Source organism: Heptranchias perlo, chromosome 38, assembly GCF_035084215.1.
Source record: "Heptranchias perlo isolate sHepPer1 chromosome 38, sHepPer1.hap1, whole genome shotgun sequence".
Lineage (NCBI taxonomy): Eukaryota > Metazoa > Chordata > Chondrichthyes > Hexanchiformes > Hexanchidae > Heptranchias > Heptranchias perlo.
In genome coordinates this window covers 13,307,495-13,335,318 of record NC_090362.1, presented here as the reverse complement: position 1 = coordinate 13,335,318, position 27,824 = coordinate 13,307,495, and the positions used below count along the sequence as shown (strand labels likewise).

General features: G+C 46.8%; 1 protein-coding gene across 2 annotated transcripts; it reads right to left on the bottom strand.

The window, feature by feature from the left end:
* Positions 1-39: 39 nt before the first annotated feature.
* LOC137304767 (protein unc-45 homolog A-like) lies at positions 40-27,334 on the bottom strand. 2 transcript variants are annotated; one of them, XM_067973467.1, is made up of 20 exons: positions 27,252-27,334; positions 25,136-25,294; positions 24,974-25,010; positions 24,364-24,539; positions 23,587-23,679; positions 22,782-22,949; positions 22,130-22,298; positions 21,673-21,843; positions 20,458-20,629; positions 19,972-20,272; positions 19,092-19,186; positions 17,639-17,780; positions 13,090-13,230; positions 11,098-11,225; positions 9,785-9,851; positions 8,817-8,930; positions 7,191-7,306; positions 6,199-6,316; positions 5,505-5,660; positions 40-3,641 (listed from the first exon to the last, which is right to left on the bottom strand). In XM_067973467.1, the coding sequence occupies exons 1-20, from the start codon at positions 27,255-27,257 to the stop codon at positions 3,369-3,371; spliced, it is 2,802 nt and encodes a 933-aa protein (XP_067829568.1). In that variant the 5' UTR covers positions 27,258-27,334; the 3' UTR covers positions 40-3,368. The 2 variants fall into 2 exon arrangements, with proteins under 2 accessions (XP_067829568.1, XP_067829567.1); XM_067973466.1 differs by having other exon boundaries at positions 27,246-27,326.
* Between the last annotated feature and the right edge of the window lie 490 nt (positions 27,335-27,824).

Here is a 27,824-nt window from a genome sequence, read left to right as displayed (position 1 = left end):
AAAAAAAATGAGCACCTACCTGGTGCACCCAACACAAGACAAAATTAAGTGACTTTATTGCTGGATTTGTATATAATGCAGCAGTACGATGATTACTAGAAAGATTACACATGGAAGTGGTACATTCCACTGCTTTTCCACTTCAACTCACATACAGAGTAATACAGAGCACAATATACAAGAATAAAAAAGAGGGACAATTAAGGAATGATACAGACGAATTGGATACACGTGAGGTCACAAATTATCAAGGTTCAAGGATGCCCACACTTAACCACAAGAACAGTTTATCACAAGAATCCTTAAGGTTGCCTTATGATATTTTTGCCTCTTGTTAATAGGGAATATATACAATTATTGTGATTTTAAATTACTTTTCTGCAGATAGAGTCAAACTCCCTCTACACAGGTGTGATGGGCCTCCTTCTGTGCTGTAAACTTCTACGCTGCTAAAAGCAATCTTGAGCTTTTTGGGAGGATTAGTGGGTGACTGCCCTGCCCGGTGTGGTAATAGGGTGAGGCAGAGCAGGCTCAAGGGGCCGAATGGTGTACTCCTGCTCTTAATTCGTATGAGTTATACCAGCGATGCAATCTCAGTGCCTTGACTTACCTTGGCCACCATGTGAGATAACTGAACCACTTCCTGCACAATGTGGCAGTTCTTGAGTGGTGCAGGTTGCACTGAAGTCAGGTTCTATAGGTACGCTGTTGACACCTAGCTCTACCTCACCCCCACCTCCTGCTTGTCAGACATCCAGTGTTGGAGAAGACAAAATTTCCTCCAATTAAATACTAGGAAGACCAAAGCCATTGTATTCGCCCCCCACCCCGCCACAAACTCTGCTCCCTGGCCTCTCTGTCAGGCTGAACGAGACCATTCACAACCTCACCATCATAAGCTGAGCTTCCAACTTCATTGCCTCTCCCTCCAACTGCCAGGATCTGGAGGAGGGAAGAATCTGAATTTAAGATTCACTTAAATTTTCATCAGTGAAAATATATGGCATCTGATTTCAAATGGTCCATTTAATGCTACTTGGATTTTATTCGGGTTTAATGTTTATTGGAACTGAATATTAAATATGAATCATAATTCTGATGAAAAATTAATTGCAATGGACGATTCCTGTCTAAATTCTGAATTTGTCAGCAATCTGATTGTTTCTTTAGATACAACCTTTATTTCTCTCCTCACAAAAGGCATTGACTTGTTTGTTCCACAGTAATTGTTAGCTTTTATGAATCTTGGTTAAGTGGCTGTTCTTCATGTGTGATTCTCCAATATCTTCTATTCCTCCAAGTTTGTTTTACTAGTGAATCCTTTCTTCCACTACTTTTCTGCCATGACACAGTTGCTAGTGTTACAGTTTCGGATTTTAGAATAGGTGACTGGCGGAACTTCAGCCCCTTGGATTACTTGTCATTTTGTAGATGCAATGAACAGCAACGCAGATTGTAAACAAGCAAATATTTGATGAAATCCCGTCAATGGTGAACCTTATCTCACCTTAAATATGAAAGGCACTAGCCTGCAACAGCAACATTAACAAACATCCTTCGCAATAAGGCCTGCGTACGGAGCCTTATGTGATTACACATAATGCATCAATACTGATGATAATCAATCTTAATTCAACTTAAGTGAGAAAGATAATTTAAGGCGTGAGATGCAGAGTGAAGTGACAGAGCTCATTTTGATAATTAAACCGGTTCATCTCCTTTCATCTCACTCAGGCAGCTGTTTTATCGAGCTACTAATTCTACTACGTGTGTATTCACAAGAGTTTAGCATTGACGTAGATTAGTTTCTGTTGTGAAAATCAGGTGTTAACATCTGAACTGATACCAAGGCAAAGCAGAGCACAACTCCCTCCCACCAATTCCAATTCAGACCTAATTTACATTATGACGACTGCATGGGTGCAAAGTGAAACTGTTTCACACTGCGCTACAGTTGTAGAGTAAATGCAGCCTCAGGGTCCCAAGGACTGTTTTCTTCAAAAGGTCACAGCAACTTCTGACTCATTGAAATGGACCAAATAGGGATTAGGAAAGTGTTAAACACCTAGTGGAATCATGAACTTTCTTTTAAATCCAAATATTTATGTACTTTCTTTTTAGAATCTAAACGATTAACCTATGCTTAAAATAAGCACCATATCACTGCAACATCTCAGAGCTTTTCATCCAATGAATTGCTTTAAGTGCAGTCACTGTTGTTATATGGTTAAACACAGCAGCCATTTTGCACATAGCATGTTCCCACAAACAGCAATGAGACGCATGAGCGGACAAGCTGCTTTTGTTTTGATGGCGTTAGTTGAGGAAGGAATGTTGAGGGTCGGGAGATGGGGAGAAATCCTTGCTCTACTCTTGAGTAGTGCCATGGGATCTTTAACATCCACCAGACAGGGCCTTGGTTGAACAAATGAACCCCTGCCCTGCAATGGCAGCACAGATTATATGGGGTTCAAACCCACAACCTATTGGCCCACAGATGACAGTGCTACTAACTGAGCCAAACAGTAAATGTAAAAGTAGATAATTCAATAAAAGGTGCCATACATATAAGTAACCAATAATTACTGAAACATTGTTCATTTTTAAAAAAAATCATAAAATCATAGCTTCCCCCAGCCACACCAAAAGCAGATCTACATCTCTGTTCCACTGTGCTAGTGTTCCATGTAGTTTGATGTTCCCTCTTAACTTTATATTAAAATATTGTGGCATTTTCTTGATTGTACAAAGGTAAACCTGCATTCTTTGGCCCGAGTGAGCTGATCCCCTCAGTCCGAGTGAGCTGACCTCAGCTAGGGTAGTGGAATCAACCTCAGCGTCCTTGGTTTGGGCCGGGGGGAGGGGGGGAAAAAAATCAGCTAGGGGCCCCTCTTCCTGTCCAGTGACCCGCTGGAGAGACAAAATAGCCCGCCAACTCTCACTGACCGAGTTCACAGACACAGAGTGGTCATTTGGGCCAGGTGCCAGAGGCTGCGGGTGGCCATGGAAGCAAGCCAACAGCTGGCAACTGGGTGGGAATGAAAAAAAAATTAAACGATTCCAACCCGCACACAGGGCGAGCACTTTTTCTGATGTGATTTCAACACTGCAGGAAAATCCTGCAACACCACAATTATTCAACCAATATTATGTAAGCCAAGTCGCTGTCGGTGGGGGTGGGGGTCTGCTGGTACTGGAGCCCCTCAGAGTGAAGGACTGTGATCAAAATATTCAGTAATCTGCTGTGAATAAGACATTTTGCAGGACGGATTACCCATCCAGAGGTCATTAGTTAGCAGCATATCGCGCAGTGGGAGTGTTTCTCGCCTGCAAGCTGGTCCATGTGTCCCTGCAATGTCTTGCGTTTGCTACGGGCTGGTCCCCTCCTCGTTGGGTTTTATTAGGCCGTACTCCACTGCTTGGGCGAGACACTCCTTGGCAGCGGCTGACACTTTGCATTTCTTCTCATCTCCGTCCCTGGTCAGAGCGGACAGGATTTCCAACATCTCCGTCTCCATGAGCAGGGCTGCCAGGTCCCGCTCCGCACTCATCACGTTGAGAGTGATGACAAGCCCTCGGTGCTGCAGGTCAGCATTCGAGCTCAGCACAAGCGCCTGCAGGATCTCCAACCAGTGGTTTGTCTGTCGGGGGTAGAGGGGAAGAATAAAGCACAAAGATGTAACTTTCAGCTGCAGTGCAATCTCTTTTCCAAAAGGAGCAGATGTAACAGAGAACAGAACCGTGACGATTATCTCTTCTCGTCTGGTTCTTGCTGAGGTGCAGTTTCACAAATAACAGCTGTCCTCCCAGTGACCATTCTCCGACTAAGCCTAGACAGCGAGTATCTGCAGGCTATTTGACCATGAGAGATAGCATAGCCTGGGTGTCAGCAGTGGCTCAGTGCACAGCACTCTCGCTTCTGAGTCAGAAGGTCATGGGTTCATAGTCCCCACTCCAGACAGCACATAATCCAGGCTGACACTCCCCGTGCCAGTACTGAGGGAGTGCTGCAATGTCAGAGGTGCCGTCTTTCGGACGAGGCGTTAAACCAAGGCCCTTCTCAGGTGGATGGTAACACTATTTTGAAGAAGAGCAGAGGAGTTCTCCCCGGTGTCCTGGCCAACCAACATCACTTAAACACATTATCTGGTCATTGTCACAATGCTGTTTGTGGGATCCGGCCGTGCGCAAATTGGCTGCCTGCATCACAACAGTGATTACACTTCAAAAGCTGTGAAACGCTTTGGGACTGCCCAAGGTCGTGAAAGGAGCTATATAAATGCAAGTCTTTATTTTTTAGGCCAATCCTGCTTCACAATGTCTATAGACCTTTCAGCAGAGGTCACAACGTAGTGACCAAGAGCAGGGACCTCTGTCTGAATTCCCCCCCTCCACCTCACCCAAGGACACTGAGCCCAGTCATGGCTCCACAACTGGTGCTCTGGCTGAGATCAGCTCACTTTTCACAGGCAGGGGTCAAACCTGGGAACTCCCTGCTCTATAATTCGCAGGGCTGTGTATTTAACTATCGGGGACCCTATGTCTTCCATAAGATCTGTAGTTCCCCACCCCGTTTTTAATACCACAAAAGCTGCCAACTGCATGCGGTCTGGGAGGCAGTACTGTACTGGCTGTGGACTTCCTTGGGAGTAGAACACTCTCATCACAGGGTGCTCTACCTAGTGGTTCACCCAAGAATTAAAGACACTTAATAACTATACCTAGTGATGAAGATACTCCACAATGCATTGAATTCTCACCACCTGAACACAAAGTACCAGTGGTGCTGTTAATTGGGGAGGGGTCTCCCCCAATGGTTCAGTTGGTAAGTTCGTTGCTCAGTGTCCATCTGTGACGTACAGTTGAGGAACAGCCTAAGTTTAATCACCAGGTCTCTTCACTGATTCTGGCATTTGACTTAGGTTTTGCTATTATTTTCCTGAATATTTTGGGCGATCAATATAATATCACAATACAATCCCACAACCATCACCCCCACCACCAAAGGAAAACCTACATTAAGCAAAGCTCCCAGGTCCAATCCCCAGACCATGCTGAGTTAGCAGATCTCAGCCGGTGGGGGTGGCAGTAGGATCTACAATCTGCCTCAGCACCCCTGGATTATGGAACTGAATAAACACAATCAGCCAAGGTTCCCACTCCCGACACTATCCAGCACCCCTGCTGGAAAGTGCGTGCGGGCATCAGGTGACAACAGGGTTCAGGTTCATTGCTGATGCCCTCCTTGGTCGAATATCTTGCTGACAAGACACTGTCTAGGCTCATAGGTGAAGAATGCCATTTGGGCAAAATACCAGAGAGCAACAGGCATTTGCATCCTAGCAGGAGTCAGTCCCTTTCGGGAGAAATGGGGAGAAGATTGCAAGCAGGAGAAAGCCTCAGGAAGGTGGAGGGAGATAAGAAATGAAAAAGTAGGAGACAGAGCGACAAGTCTTGAGTACAGTGAGGATGCAGGGAGGAGCAGGATATGTAGAGTCACTCACCACCTGTGTGATTTTGGTACAGAGTTTTGGTTGCAGCGATGTCAGGAAGGCGACAGCCCCGGCAGCTGCACACCTCAACTTCTCATCATCTTCACCGCTGTACAACACCAACAGTTTCAGACGATCTGTCCCCTCGACCAGGAACAGCTCCTGCACCTGAAACAATATCCAAACAAAGAAAAAAAAAGTTACAGCAGCTGCAACAAAGGGTTTTCTTTTCCAATAAAATAAAAAACCAAGCAACAATCTTTTTAGACTAGTTACTTTTTAAAAAAAACTTTCAATGTTTTTCCCTGCTCTCCTCGCTGGGGGACAGTTCTATGTGCACCATTAGGCCTCTTGTAACTCACCCATGTGGCTATTGTCCATGTATAAGCCTAGACTGTGAAAGCCAGCAGGGTATTTGACCCTCAGATCTGATCTCACCCAATGTCCACAAACCTGCATTTTCCTGCAGGGTTCACTGGTCGGTGATCAGGACCAGGCACCCTGGCTGGTATTTCCTCTCCCAGGGGTGCTGTGGCCAAGTGTAGTGCCGCTCCAGATGAGATCAGCTAAGTCAGCAGATTGGGGATTGTATCTGGAGCCTTTCTGGATCAGTATGGTTCGTGGATACCCAGGATAGCAGCTCCAAGAGCCACAGACCAAACTGCTGAAAGAAAGCAGCAACTATTGGTATCCAGCGATAACATACCTCTTCACTCAGGACCATGTTGCACATGCACTCAGTAGCTGCCAATCGGATCATCTCGTGGTCTTCAAACATGTAGCTCTCAATCATGGGAATGGCTTTTTCCTTAATTATCTTCTGGCTAAAAAAAAAAAGGTTAATCAGTAAATTAGTGCCAGCCCCGGCTCAGTGAGTAGCACTCTCACCCAAATCAGAAGGTTCGTGCGTTCAAGCATAGACGCATTTAAGGGGAAGATAAATAAACACACGAGGGAGAAAGGAATAGAAGGATATGCTGATAGGTTTAGATGAAGTAGGGTGGGAGGAGATTCGTGTGGAGCAAAAACACTGGCACAGACCTGTTGGGCAGAAAGGTCTGTTTCTGTGCTGTGAATTCTATGTAATGGCTCAGTCCAGCATCGGGCACAGAATCTCAGCAGACACTCCGGCTACGGAGAGAGTGCTGCCCATTTAGGAGCTCCCCTTAATGTAGTGAAGTTCAATCTGTTTAACGTACTAAATGTATTCCATTGGCTTGGGGCCTGCACACACTCACCCCGCCTCAGGCTCCATGCCCATCTGGTAGCTCTGGTCACTTAAGAAAGACTCGCATTTACATAGCGCCTTTCACAACCTCAGGATGTCCCAAAGCGCTTTAGAGCCAATGAAATACTTTTGAAGTGTAGTCACTTAACCACAGGAGAGGAGCAACAGAAATCGTTCTGTGCAAAGAATCAAAGGTACGAAAACACTAAGGAAACTGGGTTTTTTTCTTTATAAGAGGAGAGATCGAGGTAACCTCATTGAAGATTGCAAGAATTGACAAAATTGGTCCTGGGAAATAGTTCACTATGGTGAAGGAACTTTTTAACCCAAAGAACAACCGAGCTGTGGAAACAGTGACCAGGGAAGGACACTGAAGGTGGAGGCTTGTCTATTTAAAAAGGGATGTGCTTATCCACTGAGCCATTGGCAGAGCCTCTCCCCCACCATGGACCCTTCACCCAGTCGCTTACCGCAGTCTCTCACTGATTCCAGCCAAATTGGTCAACGCCATCAGTGACTCAAAGTTCTGCAACCCCGTGCGGTCAAGGTGCAAGAGGCTCACCAGAGGTCGGATTACCTCGTAAACCTGGGGGAGTGAAGAGCGAAAGCAGTGTTTGATCAGTGACCATTTCCAAACAAAACAGTTATACTCTACTTGCAGTAACGCAGCTCCTCTGATCAGGGCAGACATGGCACTCATACTGTGGCCCAGAGAGATTACAGATGGATAATGCAGACCCGGTCCAACTGGGGTATTCCACTCCACAGTTGGTTACATTGCATTGCACGTAGTCCACTTATGCAGCAACATTTTACGTGCTGACAAGCCCTGGCAATCTGGCCTACGAAGCCCAGGCAGCTCAATTCTATCTGAACTTAAGGTTTCATGTTGGCTGGCTTGTCTTCTTTGAATTTTGTGTCTCTTGAGGTTCGGAAAGGGCAGTTCTTAGCGCTATTCCCTCATTAGTGGATAAATCGTAAACCAGAACACCAAAATCGGTTAGTATTCGGCATATTATTCCTCCATCTCACTGGGTAAACATATTGCCATTTGGGGGACTCCAGTCTATACCCAAGGAGAGTCAGCACCTTCAGGAACTGTAGCCCAGTGAGAGTCAGCACCTTCAGGAACTGTAGCCCAGTGAAAGAGTCAGCACCTTCAGGGACTGTACCCCAGAGAGAGTCGGCACCTTCTGGGACTGTACCCCAGAGAGAGTCAGCACCTTCAGGGACTGTAGCACAGTGAGAGTCAGCACCTTCAGGGACTGTAGCCCAGTGAGAGTCAGCACCTTCAGGGACTGTAGCCCAGTGAGAGTCAGCACCTTCAGGGGCTGTAGCCCAGTGAGAGTCAGCACCTTCAGGGGCTGTAGCCCAGTGAGAGTCAGCACCTTCAGGGGCTGTAGCCCAGTGAGAGTCAGCACCTTCAGGGGCTGTAGCCCAGTGAGAGTCAGCACCTTCAGGGGCTGTAGCCCAGTGAGAGTCAGCACCTTCAGGGGCTGTAGCCCAGTGAGAGTCAGCACCTTCAGGGACTGTAGCCCAGTGAGAGTCAGCACCTTCAGGGACTGTAGCCCAGTGAGAGTCAGCACCTTCAGGGACTGTAGCCCAGTGAGAGTCAGCACCTTCAGGAACTGGAGGATTTATTTTATCTCCTCAATTCCTTTTTTCTTCCCATTCTCAATGTCAGAAACAGAGTAAATCTCTCTCTACACTGTCCCATAAACGTGCCTCAGCCCCAACTTCAGCAGAGTGCCCCTTACTATGCCAGTGGGGCTTTTTTTTAACACCAATCATCCTTAGGCCTGTGTGAGCGATGTGGCAAAATAGGGACAGTTTTGTGCTGGAGGTCCTTGTTCACTAGGAACTGGATCGAGACTATCCAAACTCATTCTACATAGAACCCTTACAGTGAGCAGATAAAGGGGTGTCCATTACTCTGGACTGGATTTGAACCCAGATCCCAGTGGGGAAAGGCCAGTGTCATACAACGACATGTAATTTTCTGATTAATATTTTAAAGCTCTATTTTGAAATCTGTGAAGCTAACACAGCACTCAAAAATAAAACTAAGGCAGTAGACATAAATCCTCAGAGCTCACCCTCTCTCCAGGGAAAGCAATCTCCGGGTTAGAGGTGATTGTGATCTTCGCCAATGCCTGGGCTGCCTTGGTCTTACCGATCTCTGTGCCTTCTGATGCCAGAGGAAGCAGAGCCTGTGGGAATGAAGAGGGAGTAAAAGGTTATTAAATGGGTTTATTGGAAGCACGTTTGTGCTATCTCAACAACACAAGTCTGATCTCAGTCAAGGTGGTAGTAAGGATGCTAAAATCAGTCACACTTCCCTCACTTAGGGGCCTGTAAGTTAGACAGAGCTCCCATTCCGATGTAGAGAAGATGTTTCCACTTATGGGGGAATCCAAAACTAGGGGCCATAAATACAAGATAGTCACTAATAAATTCAATAAGGAATTCAGGAGAAACTTCTTTACTCAGAGAGTGGTTAGAATGTGGAACTCGCTACCACATGGAGTAGTTGAGGCAAATAGCATAGATGCATTTAAGGGGAAGCTAGGTAAGTACATGAGGGAGAAAGGAATAGAAGGATATGCTGATACTGTGAGATGAGGGAGGGAGGAGGCTTGTGTGGAGCATAAACACCGGCATAGACCAGTTGGGCCGAACAGCCTGATTCTGTGGTGTAATTTCTATGTAATTCTCTGTAATTCCTGATCACTATCCTTCAACTCGCACTGAAAGTGAGGGTGCGAGTGCTGTGTGGTGGAAGGATCGGGATCAGCTATGATGGCCTTCGCAGTCAGACAACTTGTCAACACTCATCGTCAAGAAGAACGTAGCAGGACTGTTGGCAGCCATGGCACCGCCTCTCAGCACCAGTCAGTACCTTCAGAAGAGGAAGAGGAGCTAACTATCCTCGGTTAACCTCATTTTCTTCTGGCCATTGTCTCCAGTCTTTATCCCACCACAGTCTGCAATGCACTTTTATAAATAAAACAAGAATCACATAGACCATTGATGTGGGAAAATGCCGAGGACTTAACATGCTCACCTTCCCTCCTCCCTGAGCTACCACCATTCCACGATCCTCTGGGGCCTCCACCAGACCCAAGAACACCCTGAAATACAGAAAGGGAGGGAAAAAGCTCTTAGTCTTACACTGTTTCAGCTCACTGCTACAGAGCCGCAAAGTAATACAGCAACAAGACTGCATTTAACTTGGTTGCAAGTGACTGAAAAAGACCAAAATTCTCAAGTGATAGACATCATCCAACAGTTACTTAGAGTTGGTAACATTGAGGTAAACCTACAAGCAGTAACTGCTGCTACAGTAAAACCCTTAGTGTCAGCCTCACTGACCAAGTGCCAAATGTGGGGCTTCTGCTCAGTACATTTAGAGACGGAGGCATGGACAGGGCAGGAGGCAAGAGAAGAGTTAAATGCCTGTATAATTTTTTTTTAAATACAGCTTGAGATATTCTTTTAATCAAGTCTATGAAAAGCAATCTACTGAGAAATCTCAATAAGTAGTGTCTGCTTGCCCATTATAGAGTTCACACTCTTCCCCTAGCCTAAAGATCTCGGGCACCTATTGACCGATTTGGAATCAAGTGTTTGCAGAGGCACTGCTAGAGTTTGGTTAACCACCAGTCAACTTTCTGCTGCTTGTCTAGCCTGGACCACCCTACCCACGGAACCACTGGCCTGCAGAGTTATCTGCAGCAGAGCGAGAATGATCTTAACCCCCAGCAATAAGTCTAACCCTCCGGGTCTAATATTGAACCAGACTGGTTAGTAAAGCCGGTAAACACGCCACCCTGTTTTGTTGTGTTGTGTTCCACATTAGTTTGGCTCAGTTGGTAGCACTCTCACCTTTCAGTCATAAGGTTGTGGGTTCAGGCCCCACTCCAGAGACTGGAGAACTTCAGTGCATTACTGAAGGAGTGCTGCAATGTCGGAGGTGCCGTCTTTCTTTCTTTGTGGGTTCAAGTCCCACTCCAGGGCGTGGGCTCATGATTTTGCATGACACTCCTGTGCAGTACTGAGGGAGTTGAAGGTGCCATCCTTTGAATGAAACATTAGACCAAGGCCCACTCTGCTTGTTGCTGTGGTTCAGGTTGACATTAAAGATCCCACGGCACTGTTTGAAGAAGAGCAAGGAGTTCTTCTGGTGTCCTGGCCGACATTTCCACTCCCCCCACCTCAACCAACAAGTGGCATCTTGCTCGGCGCAAAATAGCCGCTAGGTTTGTCTACAAAACAAGTGTTACTGCACTTCTATGTAGTTCACTGTATATGAAACATTTTCAACAAGGGGCTATGCAAGAACTGTTTGATTAATATCCTTGTATTGACCACACATACCGTGCGATCATCTCCTTGCACGAATCTGTCAGGGCCGGACTTTCCTTCTTTGTCATACACACCAGTGCCGACACCACCCCCGCTTTCAGCAATTTTGTGATGCGTTTCCCCACATACTTGGATTTATCCTGCAATTCAGAAAATTTTACTTCAGTGACAAATCATTTCTCAGTTCACATTTTCACTGAATGTATTCTTAGCAACCTGGATTTTAAAAAGAATACACACCAAACCACTGTTACTCACCATAATAGTGAGCGATTGTTCCACTGGTCAGTGAGACAGTAACTACAGGCCACAAATTTAAGGTCATTGTAAAAAGAATTGAAGTCGTTGTCGGAAAAAAAGTCTTTAGCACAGGGAATGGTTAGAATGTGGAACTCTGCCACAAACTGCTCTCACGGAGTGAAATCAAAAAGCACTTCTTCACACAAAGGCTTGTGGAAATCTGGAACTCCCCCCCCCCTCAAATAGCTGTGGATGCTGGGGGTCAATTGAAATTTTCAAGACTGAGATTGATAGATTTTTTGTTGGGTAAGGATGCAGATGAGCCATGATAACTGAATGGTGGAACAGGCTCAAGGGGCTGAATGGCCTCCTCCTGTTCCTATGTAAGACTCCATTAAATACTTTTAAAAGGGAGTTACACGGTTGCTTGGAAAAAAAATATTTAAGAGTACGGGGAGCAAGTAGGAGAGTGGGAATGAACTAGATGGGATTTTGAAGGACGTTGGGAGAGGGATTAAACTGGGGCAGTCATGTAGAGAAAAACACCGGCACAGATTTGATGGACGAAAGGGCCTATTTCTGTGCAGGAACATTCTACGATTCTATAAAACAGCCAACACAGGAGAGGGGGGTATATCCCAGCCCACGTTAGCCAATATAACTGCAGCTTTCACACTGATGCAAAGTGGCTTAGGATGAGCAGTAATGTGAAAACTGGTCGTGTAACTCTGCACCACCCAAAACAGATTAACTGGTCGTTGGACTCGTTGCTGTTTGTGGGATCTTGCTGTGCACCGTTTGGCTGCCACGTTTGCCTACATAACAAGTCATTGCACTTTAAAGCAAATCATCATGGATGATTTGAGATGTTTGAGAGATACAATAAAGCGCTATTAATACAGGCCTTTCATGTATGTTCTATAGTTTTAATAGAGTCCTTTCACTATGGTGCTGGGATAGCTCTGCACTGACTCATACTGGTATGGTTTACTGCCCCCAGCTGTCCTCTGCTACCTGGCCCAAGGGACCATTCCGCATGGGTGAACCTTGACAGCGAGGGTCAACAGGCCATTTGACGATGGCAGAGGAAAATCACAGCTGAGTTCGATCCTGTTTTCACCCGACACACTTCCCGCAGGAGTCAGCGGATCAGGAACAGGACACGTGGCTGATTATTTCCTCTCCCTGTCCCAGCAGCACTGAGGCCCAATTGCCGTGCCACAACTAACTCAGCATAGACTGGGGGATCAAATAGGAACAGGAGGCCATTCAGCCCCTAGAGCCTGTTCCGCCATTCATGGAGGTCATGTCTGATCTGTATCATAACTCCATCCACCTGCCTTGACTCCATATTCCTTAATACACTTGTCTAGCAAAAATCTATTGATCTCAGATTTAAAATTAGCTAGCATCTACTGCTTTTTGTGGAGAAGAGTCCCACACTTTTACCATCCTTTGCGTGAAGAAGTGTTAGCTAACTTCTCTCCTGAATGGCCTGGCTCTGATTTTAAGGTTATGTCCCCTTGCCCTAGACTCACCCACCAGCAGAAAAAGTTTCTCTCCCTCTGCCCTATCAATTCCTTTCAAAATCCTAAAAACCTCAATCAAATCACCCCTTAACCTTCTATATTCCAGGGAATACAAGCCTAGTTTATGTAATCTCTCCTCATAATCTAACCCTTGGAGTCCTGGTAACATTCCAGGTCTGCACGGCTCAGATCCACACTGGGGCAGTAACTGTTGGGCAGAGCACGAGTATTGTACCTTGGGGTGCTCCTCTGGAACATGCTGCTTGGCGTACTTGGCCAGCTCGAGTAGCTGTGGATCGGGCGTCTCTTTATCGTAGCTGTTTGTGCAGTTTACAAGGGTCGAGGCAACTGCAAAGAGAGCGGTTTTATCTTCCGACTGGGGAGCAATGAAAGCGAGAGATCGTTATTCACAAAACAGGAAGGAAGGAAGAGCAGAAAACACTTATCAGTCATCTCGTTATTGATCAGAAGATAAAACGTCAGTATTTTGCCACAGTTAACAAATAAACCAGATGATTAATTGCAATGGTATTAACAATATGGGCCAGGGGTCAATTGCAGCCCATTACCCCTTCACCTTTGGCCCCCTGCAGTCTTTATGCTCCATGCGCCTCTGGGGCCCCATTCACAGCCTGTCAGAGTGTGGGATGGTGACCGAGCTGGGATTCAGGGCTGTGCTCCAGCAAAACAAGGCCCTGGAATGGTATTAGGACATAGGGTTATCCCAGCTTCCATACCGTGAGGGACCAGGCTCCACTCAAATACAACTATTGATCCTGTCGTTTTACCCAATTCTCTTGCTGTGGAGGGTGGGGAGGAGATGTCTGGCTGCTGCTTGGCAACTGCCCACAGAGATAGATTAGAAGCTCAGTATGTAAGGAAATAGCAGGTAGACACACATCCCATCACTCCATGTTGCAGCATTCCTGAGTGGCTCATAAAGAAACGTGAACGATAGTGGATCTCCTCACAAGGAGCATTCTAGTCAACACAAGAGACTAAAATTCCAGCATACTAACCCTAGCTCCAAACACCACACCTAATTGCACCCTCTTCATCTATATATGTTACCAAATGACAGCCACCACCCACCCTCTACAACAACCCCTCAATTCCAACCCTCCAAGCAGAGCCCAAACATCACCCCGAACTCTATGTAACAAAACATTTGTAGAGTCTGATTGGCTGGCCAATCGTTAAGCAATGACAGTGACTTTTAACATTAAGAATGTTGTGTTTGTTTACAAAAAAAAAATCAAGATAAAAAGGAATAGAAAAGGGCAACATAAAAATGTCCATCTCTCCTTAATCCAGATGTTAGTAGAATGCTCTACACTGAGATGACAAAGCCGAACCTTGTGCTTCAACCACTCATCCTCTCCTGAAGGTGATGTTTCCTGCTGGGATACAGGTTCATGGGCACCAGCGCCCTGCGGCTCACCCAGGTGGTCCCGTGCAAACAAACACACACACACACACACACACACACACACGAACATACACCCCAGTGAGAACCACCAGATAACAATTAGAAGTGGGAACTCTGGCCAACTTTTCGCCTCCCTATCCCAGGCAGCACTGTAGCCCGTACTACTGCCCTGGTTGACTAACTCCGCACAAACTAGGGATCAAAGCTGGGAACTTCTGCACTGCATGGCTCAGTGCAGTGTTTCACATCAGGGAAAAAAAGTAAAAATTAAAGGCGCTGTATATGAATGCACGAAGCATTTGTAACAAGATGGGTGAATTAATGGCACAAAGAGAGACAAATGGGTTTGATCTAGTTGCCATTACTAAGACGTGGTTGCAGGGTGACTGAGGTTGGGAACTAAATATTCCAGGGGTTCTTGACTTTTAAAAAAGATAGGCAAAATGGAAAAGGTAGGGGGGGGGGAGGGAAAGAGTAGCCCTGATAATAAAAGATGAGATAAAGACAGAAATGAGAAAGGATCTTAGCTCAGAAAATCAGGATGTAGAATCTGTATGAGTGGAGATAAGAAATAACAAGGGGCAGAAAACACTGGTGGGGAGTAGTTTACAGGCTCCCTAACAGTAGTTATGGTGTTGGACAGAGTGTAAATCAGGAAATTAGAGAAGCATGTAACAAGGGTAATGCAATAATCATTGGGGACTTCAATCTTCATATGGACTGGGCAAACCAAATTGGCAAAAGTAGTTTGGAGGACGAGTTCATTGAATGCATCCGACAGTTTTCTAGAACAATATGTCAAGGAACCAACAAGGAAACAGGCTATTTTAGATCTTGTATTGTGTAATGAGACAGGATTAATTAGTAATCTTATAATAAAGGATCTTCTGGGGCAGAGTGATCATAATATGATAGAATTTCATATTGAGTTTGAGAGTGATGTAGTTAAGTCCTAAACTAGCGTCAATTATGTAGGTATGAGGGGCAAGTTGGCTAAGGTAGATTGGGAAAATAGATTAAAAGATATGACGGTAGATAAGCAATGGTGAACATTTAAAGAAATAATTCATAATTCCCAACCAATATACATACCCTTGAGGAATAAAAACTCCACGGGAAAGGTGATACAACCGTGGCTAACTACAGAAGTTAAGGCTAGTATTAGATTAAAAGAAGAGGCTTCCAATATTGCCAAAAAGAGTAGTAAGCCTGAGGAGTGGGAGGGTTTTAGAAATCAGCAAAGGATAACCAAGAAATTGATAAAAAGGGAGAAAATTGAATATGAGAGTAAACTAGCAATATAAAAACAGATTGTAAGAGCTTCTACAAGTATATAAAAAGGAAGAGATTAGCGAAAGTAAACGTGGGTGCCTTAGAGGCAGAGACAGGTGAACTTATAATGGGGAATAAGGAAATGGCCGAGACGTTAAACAAATATTTTGTACCTGTCTTCACAGTAGGAGACACAAAAAACGTATTGGAAATAGTGGGGAATCAAGGGTCTAATGAGAGGGAGGAACTTAAAGTAATTAAGATTAAAGAAAAAATATTACAAAAATTAATGGGGCTAAAAGCCAAAAAATCCCCTGGACCTGATGGCCTACATCCTAGGGTTTTAAAAGAGGTGGCTGAAGAGATAGTGGATGCATTGGTTTTGATCTTCCAGAATTCCTTAGAACCCCCAGTGGATTGGAAGGTAGCAAATGTAACACCGCCATTCAAGAAAGGAAAGAGAGAGAAAACAAGGAACTACAGGCCAGTTAGCCTGACATCAGTAGTATGGAAAATACTAGAATCTATTATTAAGGACGGAGCAACAGGGCACTTAGAAAATCATGGGATGATTAGGCAGAGTCAACAGGGTTTTATGAAAGGGAAATAGTGTACGACAAACCTATTAAGAGTTTTTTTGAGGGTGTATCTGGTACGGTAAATAAGGGGGAACCAGTGGGTGTCATATATTTGGATTTTCAAAAGGCATTCAATAAGGTGCGACACAAGAGGTTGTTACACAAGATTAGGGCTCATAGGATTAGGGATAATATATTAGCATGGATTGAGGATTGGTTAACGGACAGAAGGCAGACAGTACGAATAAATGGTTCATTTTCAGGTTGGCAGGTTGTAACTAATGGGGTGCCCCAGGGATCGGTGCTTGGGCCTCAGCTATTCACAATTTATATTAATGACTTAGATGAAGGGGCCGAGTGTAATGTATCCAAGTTTGCTGACGATACAAAGCTAGGTGGGAAAGTAAGCTTTTAGGAGGATGCAAAGAATCCGCAAAGAGATATCGACAGGTTAATTGAGTGGGCAAGAAGGTGGCAGATGGAGTATAATGTGGGGAAATGTGAGGTTGTTCACTTTGGTAAGAAAAATAGAAAAACAGAATATTTTTTAAATGGTGAGAAACTATTAAATGATGGTATTCAGATGGATTTGGGTGACCTTGTACACGAAACACAGGAAGTTAACATGCAGGTACAGCAAGCAATTAGGAAGGCAAATGGTATGTTGGCCTTTATTGCAAGAGGGTTGGAGAAGAAGAGTAAGGAAGTCTTGCTGCAATTGTACAGGGCTATGGTGAGACCACACCTGGAGTACTGTGTGTAGTTTTGGGCTCCCTACATAAGGAAGGATATACTTGCCTTAAAGGGGGTGCAACGAAGGTTCACTAGACTGATTCCTGGGATGAGAGAGCTGTCCTATAAGGGACAATTGATTAGAATGGACCTATACTCTCTGGAGTTTAGAAGAATGAAGGTGATCTCATTGAAACATAAGATTCTGAGGGGGCTTTGCAGGGTAGATGCTGAGGGGATTTTTCCCCTGGCTGGGGAGTCTAGAACTAGGTGACATAGTCTCAGGATAAGGGGTTGGACATTTAGGACTGAGATGAGGAGGAATTTCTTCACTCAGAGGGTTGTGAATATTTGGAATTCTCTACCTCAGAGGGCTATGGATGCTCAATCGTGAGTATATTCAAGGCTGAGAGCGATTGATTTTTGGACTCTTAAGGGAATCAAGGCATATGGGGATCGGGCGGGAAAGTGGAGTTGAGGTCGAAGATCAGCCATGATCTTATTGAACAGTGCAGCAGGCTCCAGGGGCCATATGGATGACTCCTGCTCCTATTTCTTATGTTTACCCACACGGTCACTGGAGTACTTGAGAACCATCTCTGTAGAAAAAGCAACGCTGCATTGAGAGCCAAACATGTGAAGCACCTCCAAGGGTTAAACATTCATCGCGTCACAAATGCTCCAACAATCTAAACAGGATGGGCTGGGATACAGACCATCGACCACACAAGGCTTCCTCCTTCCCTTTATCGGTCACTTAGTTAGCTGCATACCTTTGCCAGTTCAAACATAGCATGCACTGCAGGCTGGTCCCCCACAAACTCCTCCTTCACATCAGCATCGAAGGTCAGATACGCCAGTCCCTCCATTGCCCAGCGCCGCGTGCTGGACTGATTCGAGTCATTGCATAACCACCTGGTAAGAGTGGAACAGCAGTGTGATCAGACAGAGCCTGTGTGTATCATCCATCGCTCTTCACCACTTTCTGGATCAGTCTACAGTCTACTGAACCCATTAACTGCCCCTGTGTAAGTAGTTAATATAGCTGCACTTATGGCCTCTGGCTGTTTTTGTATTGCTCCTGTATTGTGGGTCTCGTGCAGTCAGCTGCCATAGGAAAACAAACCAACCTGATCTTTTAATACCAAAAACCAGGAAGACCTGTTTTGCTAATATTGAGTCTTCCTGACTGCTGCCCGTCGTCCTAGGGCCAGTAAACATGCTGCTCCGATGCTCAACGTGCTTTGGTGGGACGTCAGAGAATGTGTGCAGTGAGACGGTGATGCAACCTCATGACATCACTAACACACACACACACACACACACACCACACACACACAGAGTCCGAAAGATCAAGGCAGTTTGCACATGCACAGAATAGTGGGCCCCCACAGTGTAGCTGGAAGACGGGCTTCACATTACGAAAGGTAAATCTGGGAGAGTGGCTCAATCAGCTTGTTCTCCCAAAACGCAGGCTGCAACATACAATCAGCTTCTATGTCAGTCAGGTCTGCCACTCCTGATGAAAGATCTCCGCCCAAGACGTTAACCCACCTCCTCCCATACAGATGCCCACTCACCTGACATTTGCTGCCAGCAATTTATGTTGGCAACACTGGGATTATACCAGTTAACACACAGCCAGTGAAGGGGAATTAAAATGGAACGATTAGGGAACTGGGTGGTGCAGTGGGTTAAACACTGGTCATGGGACCTAGGTTCAAATCCCACCCAGACTGATGGGATGGAAGTAAGGGATAAAATAAGTGATAAAACAATAATGTAAGTGCGAAATAAGTTTTGGACAGTCTCAATCCAATGGTGATGGAACTACAATACAAAACTATCCCTAATTAGTAATCTCATTCCGAGGGGTCATAGGATTGCTAATATAGGAAATGGAGAAATGCCACACTAATGCAGTAGGAGGTGCTCTTCTGAGATTGGGACTGAGGCATATTGATGAGGCAGTCTGGAGGGAGCTTTCATCTGTATCTAATGGGAAGTTCCATTCCTCAGCACTAGCATCCCACACCTCAATGAGCACGAAAAATAGAATACTAAATTAAAACTATTGGATAATAGTGATTGATTTCATCATTTTTCTTTCTCTACCTCCAATTAAAAGCAGACGCCATGTCCTTTCGCTCTGTCTGGGATGGGTAGAAAGCATCACATGCGCTCACACTCCCCACACAGTGTCACTAATATCACAGCCGGACTCACCTGCGGCATTGCTTCGCCAGTTTGCATGTCGACCCTTCAGCAAACTGCTTCATGCTGCAGTCCGTTCCTCCTGCAGATCCCACCTTGCACAGACCCTGAGAACAGGAAATAGATGAAGGGATCTGGCTACATTGCACAGGTTTAACAACAGCAACAGAAAGCAGGGCAGTAAAAGTTTGTACAGCATTTAAGGTGGGGAGTGGGGGCAGGAGTCAAAGTGTCCTCCATGTAGAAAAGCTCAGTAAAGTTTATAACAGTCCCTTTAATAATCAGATTGGTCAAAGGAGAAGGAAAGTGTCAAATTCAAATTGTCTCCTCACCATCTTAAAAATATTTTCTACCATGTTTGTCCCCTCCACTCCTCTCCTCTCCTGATGGTACTGGTTCATTAGAGCACAGCATCTAGACCAAGTGGCCTTTATTCATGTGTGAACCTAGACTTCAAGTCTTAGCAGTTATTCAACTACAAGGGGCATCGTAAGACAAATTTGACATCCAGACACACACACGTTCCAGCAATGGGTGCTGTAACACGTACCCTGGCCAAACTTCCCCCTCCCTAATTAAGGAGCACTGAGGCCAACCTTTCCTGCCACCCTAACTCATCGCAGGCCGAGAGTCAGACCTGGGACCTTCCTGGTCCGTACGGCTCAGCTACTCACTGGATCACTAACTCACTAAACTGTCAGGAAGTGGGGATTGGGGGGCAACAAAAGCACATTATTTTTAAACCACACCGGGTCTCCCTGCCTCCAGGCCACTTTGGGAAGTGGAAATAAACAGAGATGGACCAAATGGCCTTCTGCATCCACCTTGTGATTTTGTAACATTTGTCGACCACTTCCCTGAGCTTTCACCCGATTAAACGGCCATAACCTACCACCAGCGCCCGAATCTTGATTCGATCACTTTCATTCCTTTTGTAGATGTCCTTTAGCAGGGTCACTCCGTTAGCAGTGATGAACGAGGCCCGCTTAGATTTGCCTGCAGCATGGATGAGCGCTTCCACGGCAACCAGCTGGTCAATCTCCCGCTCCGAGCTACACAGCGCTATCATGCACTCCAAGATCCCGCTCATCTCCAGCACCCGGTTTCCAACCTCCGAGGGCCCCTGGAGTAGGGTGGACACTGTCTGGATGGCCTGCAGCTTCCCGTCCATCCCCTGCGACTCAAAACGGCTCCTGTGCAGAAGAAATTTTAACTCGAGTTTTTAAAAAAATATTTTTCCTCAATTCCTGCTTTGGTCCAAGTCAGGTCCTGGTCAGTAAGGCTCGGCCCCACCCCGTGTGAGTTCCGTCCCAGGATTGAAACCTGGACCATCCAGTCTCATTACCGCTCATTTGCCATTAATATTCCAGCCCCCTACCTGACGTATTCCTCACAGAGTTTGTGAAAGGCTTCTCGCTCTGCATCACACTTGAGATCGTCAAAGAGTTTGTTCAAAAGCACTGAGGCGCTCATTCGACCGGTGTCCGTCACTGGAAGGCTGTCGGCAATTTCCGAGACCGTCCCGGCCACTTCGAGAATCATCTTCATTCCTAATCAGCGCAGACAGAAGACGATTAGATATGTTGATAGGGTGAGATAAAGTAAGGTGGGAGGAGGCTCGTGCGGTGCATAAACACCGACATACACCCTTTGGGCCGAATGGCTCGTTTCTGTGCTGAATTATACAGTACCCTCTGTGAAGCCAAACCACAAAGAAATTCCTCCCCATCCCCCAGAGAGACTCTCCCACCACTTGGCTCTAGTGCATCTGAGAGTGATTTCAGGACACTGACACTACTTGCGTTGATGTGCACCTGAAACTGCATTGCATCGATGCGAAAGCGGCCGAATAAAACACCCAGAGTTTGTGCGTGTGAGAGGGTCAGAGGCAGGCAGACCCTGACCTCGCAGGCAATAAATAACAGGGAATTTCCCAAAGCATTCACACTTCCAGTGGATTTGGACGGGTATTAGAAGTGGGCCATCAGACCAGGCCAACTCCTCGGTGAAGGCTAGATGCTGCCTTTCCACCAAGTCAATAAATTCTACCTCACTAGGACCAGGTTTCCAGCATTCACAGGTTTTTTTTTAAACTTCTAGTCTTACACGGTGTGCTCACCAGTTCTTTTCTCCGCCCCCATAAATACTTTATATTTTATTTTTATTATAGCAATAGGACAGGGGTCTCCACGAGTTGCCAATGGGCCCTGATAGTCAGGGCCTCAAAGCCAGGGCAACTCAATTCGATTCTGATGAACGGTCATCGTCCTGAAACATTAACTCTGATCTTTCTCCACAGATGCTGCCTGACCTGCTGAGTCATTTTCTGTTCATATTTCAATTCTATTCCCACTCACTGGTTTGACCTCTGAGTCTTGTGGGGCTGGAGGTTTGTAAAGAACTGTTTTTAACATTGTTGCCTCACTAGTAAATAAATCCTATAATAAGAACACCAGGATCTGTTAGTGTCCATGGCTCGAGATATCTGGGACATAGACTTAAACTTTGTATCTGATCAGCCCTGCAAAACAGTAGCTTCTCTGACACACTGATAAAACTATGCATTCACCCAGCTCCTTCAGGTCTGCCTTACCCTGATCGATTACCCAGATCGTCATGGAGTTGTTGGGGTCCCGTAAGGACTTCCGTGGGACGTTCTTAATCAGGAGGTTTATGGAATTGTCTCGGCCATGAGCGGAGGCCTCGCGCTGAATCAACATCTCCAACAGCTGGAGGGCCATCATCTTCAGCTCTTTCACGGGATCTAAAGATCAAAGAATAATCATTACGTTATCTGAACACAAGGCTTAATTAATGCTTTATAATAAGAGAGAACTGGAGTATTTAAAGCAGTGATGTTCAAACTTTTCCAAGTGCGGACCCCTTAACACACTCTCGGGGACTCCCTTCCAAAAGACAATGCCAGTTACCTTGGGAAAACAGGGCTTTCATTGCAGAAATCAGATCGTGACAGTGATACACCCATTATAAAGAACAGGAAATCATTCCCACACATACAGAGTTACATCGCTATTATATTTAACGCTCACCGAGAACCAGTGCCTCCTCTTTCCCTCGAAATTCGCCTTTTATTCCGCCTTCCAGTGCATCGAACATGCCTTGCAGGATGTTACATGCTGCCAGAGAAACCTGCTCCTTGTCGCTGCCCATCACACGGCAGAACCTGTCCATTCCTATTGTGTGCAAAATCACCATTGCCTACAAAAGAAAACCAAAGCTTTTAACACAGGCTTTTAGATAACCACCTAAGGTGCTTTATAAATGCAAGTTCTTCCTTTCTATACCAAAATGTACGGAGATTCGCCTTAAACTGAATACATCCCAGATGATGGATCAATGTAAATTTGCCTGCAATAGACGCACCATTTAGCAGCCACCTCTGGTGGATGATTGACTGAATGACGCACAACGAGGTAAAACAGGGGCATAAAAAATTATAAATTTATATATTCAAAATTTTATAAGGCGCCCACTTCCTGTCCCCAGACCTTACTGTGGTCATGCTTTTCCCATTCAATTTTGCTATGTCGAATGTCGATGTGCAGTTAGAGTCTCTGTGGAGCGGGTTTCCGAATTCCCGCGTCTGTTCACCAACTATGACTGTGGGCAACGTCACACACAATCTATTATTTAAAAAAATTAAGGGCACTTCTTTTGTCAATCTTTCACTGCCTGACTAACCCGGGATTGGTGGCCTGAACACAAGCCCACAAGAGTCCGCAGTGAAGCCAGCACGATGTCCACATCCCCGGTGTCCAGCATTTTCTGGAGGAGGCGCACTCCATCGCTGCGAAAAATCCGTTCTGCCCCTGCGTCTTCCCGGGAAAGAACAATCAAATTCTGGACAGCCTACAGGGAAAATATTAAAAACCAACAATTCAATTTGGAATTAGAAGATATGAAAATCACCTCTCACTTTTGTGGTTTCAAAAATATGTTTTTTATTTAAATTCCTGCTGTGGCTCAATAGGTAGCGCGCTCACCTCTGGGTCAGAAGGTCGTGGGTTCAAGCCCCACTCCGGAGACTTGACCACATAAACTACGATAACAGTGCAGTACTGAGGGAGTGCTGCATTGTTGGAGGTACTGTCTTTCAGATGAGACACATTAAACCAAAGCCCAATCTACTTGCTTGGGAGGGAGTGAAAGATCGCATGGCACCATTCAGGCAAGAGTACAGGAATTTTTCCCCCAGTGTCCTGGCCAATATTTATCTCTCTGCCAACATCACCAAAAACTGACTAAGTGGTAATTTAACTAGTGTTACAGATGTTTGGAGGAACAGAATCTATAATTGCACTGCTGGCTGTTTTTCCACAGTTCAAGTGAAGGTACTGTGAAATGTTACAGACCCTGCGCTACACTGCGCTGCAATCCTTGGGGCAGCTGTGGAGCCAGATCTCTGACCCAGCCCCTCACTATCTGTAGCACCATCTTAAGGTCAGAACATTCTCTCTAACGAGAGTACTTTAAGGAAAACACTGACCTTTTGTTTCTTGTCGGAGTCTTTCTCTCCAGGATCCAAGAGGATGTTAAACATCTGCTCCACTCGAGCATCAGTGGAGGACTGTAGTCGGGCCTGGAACAGAGAGAGGGGGGACACCACAGAGTGAGGGTATTATACTGGAAATGAAAAAGAACAAGGTCCCTTCTTCAAACACATCACCAGACCAGAACACCGGTCATATTTAAGCTTGGTCACTGGCACAAATTCAGTATTTTGTTGGGGGGGGGGTGGGGGGGAAACGGGACTTAATTTCTAAAAATTCACACTTTAAATATTGAGCGATATGCTGCTTGTGAACAGATCAAAGTGCTCTCTCCAAACACAACCCAAGTTTGAAAGGACGGACTCTAGAATTGTATAGCTGGGTGGGTTTCACAGCTCAGGTAGATACGGTATGAAAATATCACATTCCCACTTACCCAGTTTTATAGTTTACTGAAACCCCAGTGATAACAGAATAAAGTAAACTATCTGGGTAAGGACAAGCTGTACAGATTAAAGAAGCTGAAGTCAATCTTTATTACCATGTGATACTGACAATATGTGAGGACTAGGGTTGTACGGTATATACAAAGCCAATCCCAGAACTGCATTTTCACCTACTTTCCATAATATATTAAAAATCTTATGTCTGCACATACTTCCTTCTCTCGCCAATCTGGCTCCTAACCCCTCGCCAGCCCATCTGGCTCCCCCTCCCCCTGCTGCTCTCCCCCATCTGATCTGGCACCTCCCCCCTCCCCATTTCCCCTTTACCTTTTCCTGGACCTTTGTTGCAATTTTCCGCAGCGATTCCTGAAAGACTTTGTTCTTTGGTTCCAGAACAGCACACCTCTGGATATCGGCAAATGCCTGATCCAGTCTCCCCAGCTCCTGCAGGGCCTGGCTCCTGCGGAACAGAGCCTTTACATCCTTCCCATCCGCCTCAATCACTGAGAACAAAAGGACAATCATTTCAGGTGAGCAAAGATTCGGAGAGTTGATGCAGATCTACACGGAGAGATTTAACTACCTTAAACAAGGAGCACTGACTTGTAGAATCGACTGTTCAGAGAAGCACAAGTGTGGAAAGATTTAAGAGAGAATTGGATAGGTACTTGAGGACTGGCCAGGTTCACTGCAAAGTCTTTTCTGATCCAGTACTTTGTCTACACTGTGCAATTTGCATAATTACATCAGCATCACAAAGTGGACGCAAATGTGGACAGGGGGGCACACACACACACGGGCACACACACACACGGGCACACACACACTTCCAGGCCAAAGTATTCTGGAACAGTATGTACACACAACCAGGTAAACATGGCATCACTGGACGCTGATACTTTACATGCGCAAGTCACAGAAATTTCCTCTCACTCACCTTTCGAGGCATCGGCTTCAGCTTTTGAGTACTCCTCCTAATAAATAACATGAAAAAATGTACAGAAATCAGACACAGTGTCTGTAGGACTGAGCTACTTAAAAATTCATTACCAACTACAATTACTCACTGTGAAATCCTGGTCATTTTATCTTTACTCACCAGTTTGAGGTAGCAGGCTGCTCTATTGCGGTGAAGGACCGTGGCCTCCGATGGGTCCTGGGAAAGCTTGATTGCTTGTGTGTAACAGGACAAGGCCACCTCGTAGTCACCCAATTTAAAATGTTTGTTGCCGTCCTCCCGCAGTTCTGCCACATTGGCCTGCAACAAGAAAATTATGAGACATTGGGCAGTTCCAATCCGCTTCTCATGGGCATTAGTGGGAACAACTGGCCCTGATTTGGCACTAAATTGGTAACCTTACTCAGAGGTCAAAAAGATAGCTGGTGCCACATGGGACGCTTTTCTGGGATAGGGACTGAGACACATTGTTGGAGCAGTGTAAAGGGAGCTTTACTCTGTATTTAACCTGTGCTGTACCTACCCTAGAAGTGGTTGATGCTAACATTAGGTATCTGAAATGGGAAAGTGTTCCATTCCTCAGCACTAACATCCCTCACCCTGATGTGCACAAAATACGCACTTTCTGAAATGACCAGAAACAAAAGGAACCAGTTCGTTCAAACCAGGTCCGTCTCTCAGTATTAGAACTTCACTCACTTGGGTTTTACTTTACATTGGATCTAGTTAGAAAGATTTTAGTAATAACATCAACTGGAAATGTAGCTCCCTGAGCACCACAAAGGCTCAGTAAGTGAATGCATTGCTTCATGTGATACTGAGCCATACAGATCAGGAAAGTCTAAGGTTCCAGCCCCTGTTTGAGAATACAAAAATGAATAGAATTTGTATTTCGATAGGGCCTTTCACCTCCTCAGGAGGTCCCAATGCGCTTCACAGCCAATAATTTACTTCTGAAGTGCAGTCACTGTTGTAATGTGGGCAAACACAGCAGCCAATTTACACACTGCAAGATCCCACAAACAGCAATGAGATAATGACCAGTTAATCTGTTTCAGTGGTGTAGGTTGAGGGAGGAAGGTTTGTCAGCACACTGATCCCAGGCTTGCTGTGTGTAAATTGGCTACTGCATACCCCTCTGCCCCTCCCCCCTATATCACCCCCTCCCTCCCCGTTGGACCAGGGCACCCCCCCCTCTCCCACCCCCTACTGACCAGGGCCCCCCCTCTCCCACCCCCTACTGACCAGGGCCCCCCCTCTCCCACCCCCTACTGATCAGGGCACCCCCCCCTCTCCCACCCCCTACTGACCAGGGCCCCCCCTCTCCCACCCCCTACTGATCAGGGCCCCCCCTCTCCCACCCCCTACTGATCAGGGCCCCCCCCTCTCCCACCCCCTACTGATCAGGGCCCCCCCCTCTCCCACCCCCTACTGATCAGGGCCCCCCCCCTCTCCCACCCCCTACTGATCAGGGCCCCCCCCTCTCCCACCCCCTACTGATCAGGGCCCCCCCCTCTCCCACCCCCTACTGATCAGGGCCCCCCCCCTCTCCCACCCCCTACTGATCAGGGCCCCCCCCTCTCCCACCCCCTACTGATCAGGGCCCCCCCCTCTCCCACCCCCTACTGATCAGGGCCCCCCCCTCTCCCACCCCCTACTGATCAGGGCCCCCCCCTCTCCCACCCCCTACTGATCAGGGCCCCCCCCTCTCCCACCCCCTACTGATCAGGGCCCCCCCCTCTCCCACCCCCTACTGATCAGGGCCCCCCCCTCTCCCACCCCCTACTGATCAGGGCCCCCCCCTCTCCCACCCCCTACTGATCAGGGCCCCCCCCTCTCCCACCCCCTACTGATCAGGGCCCCCCCCTCTCCCACCCCCTACTGATCAGGGCCCCCCCCTCTCCCACCCCCTACTGATCAGGGCCCCCCCCTCTCCCACCCCCTACTGATCAGGGCCCCCCCCTCTCCCACCCCCTACTGACCAGGGTCCCACCCCCTACTGACCAGGGCCCCCCCCCCTCTCCCACCCCCTACTGATCAGGGCCCCCCCCTCTCCCCTCTCCCACCCCCTACTGATCAGGGCCCCCCCCTCTCCCCTCTCCCCTCTCCCACCCCCTACTGATCAGGGCCCCCCCCTCTCCCCTCTCCCACCCCCCATTGACCAGGGCCCCCCCTCTCCCACCCCCCATTGACCAGGGGCCCCCCCTCTCCCACCCCCCATTGACCAGGGGCCCCTTTCCCTCACCCTCACCCTCACCGCCATCTTCACTCCAGTTGCCCTGGTGACTGAGGCCAGGCCGAAATTCCAGCGACTCGCGGAGTCCGTGCCGGCGCGGGATGATGACGTAATGGGAATGTAAATCCAGCGCTCGATTTCCATAAAAGGAGATGAGCTGTCAATCAAAGGGGCGGGGCCGGGGGCGGGGCCGGACTGCTCCTGTCAAATGTACTTGAATGAATCAGGACTTGGACAGGATTAAATAAAGCTATTGTCACCTTTCTGGTTAAGTTCAGGAATGCAATTGCATTAATTGGTGGGAAAACCCGGATGGTGTTTTTGTTGAAAATGCCCATTAATTATTTCTATCCATTTTGATAATGTGAGTCTCCAACTTGACCTGGATATTGGGGGTCTCTCTGGTCCCGTTCATTCTCCCTCCCCCGACTCCGGCACCTGTACAAGAAGAAACACATGAGGAGTTTGTCTTTGCCCCCTCACCTCTCCCTCTCCCATGGCCACTGACCCTCTCGCTGGGGGACGGGTCCCCACGGGCACTGACCCCCTCGCTGGGGGACGGGTCCCCATGGCCACTGACCCCCTCGCTACGGG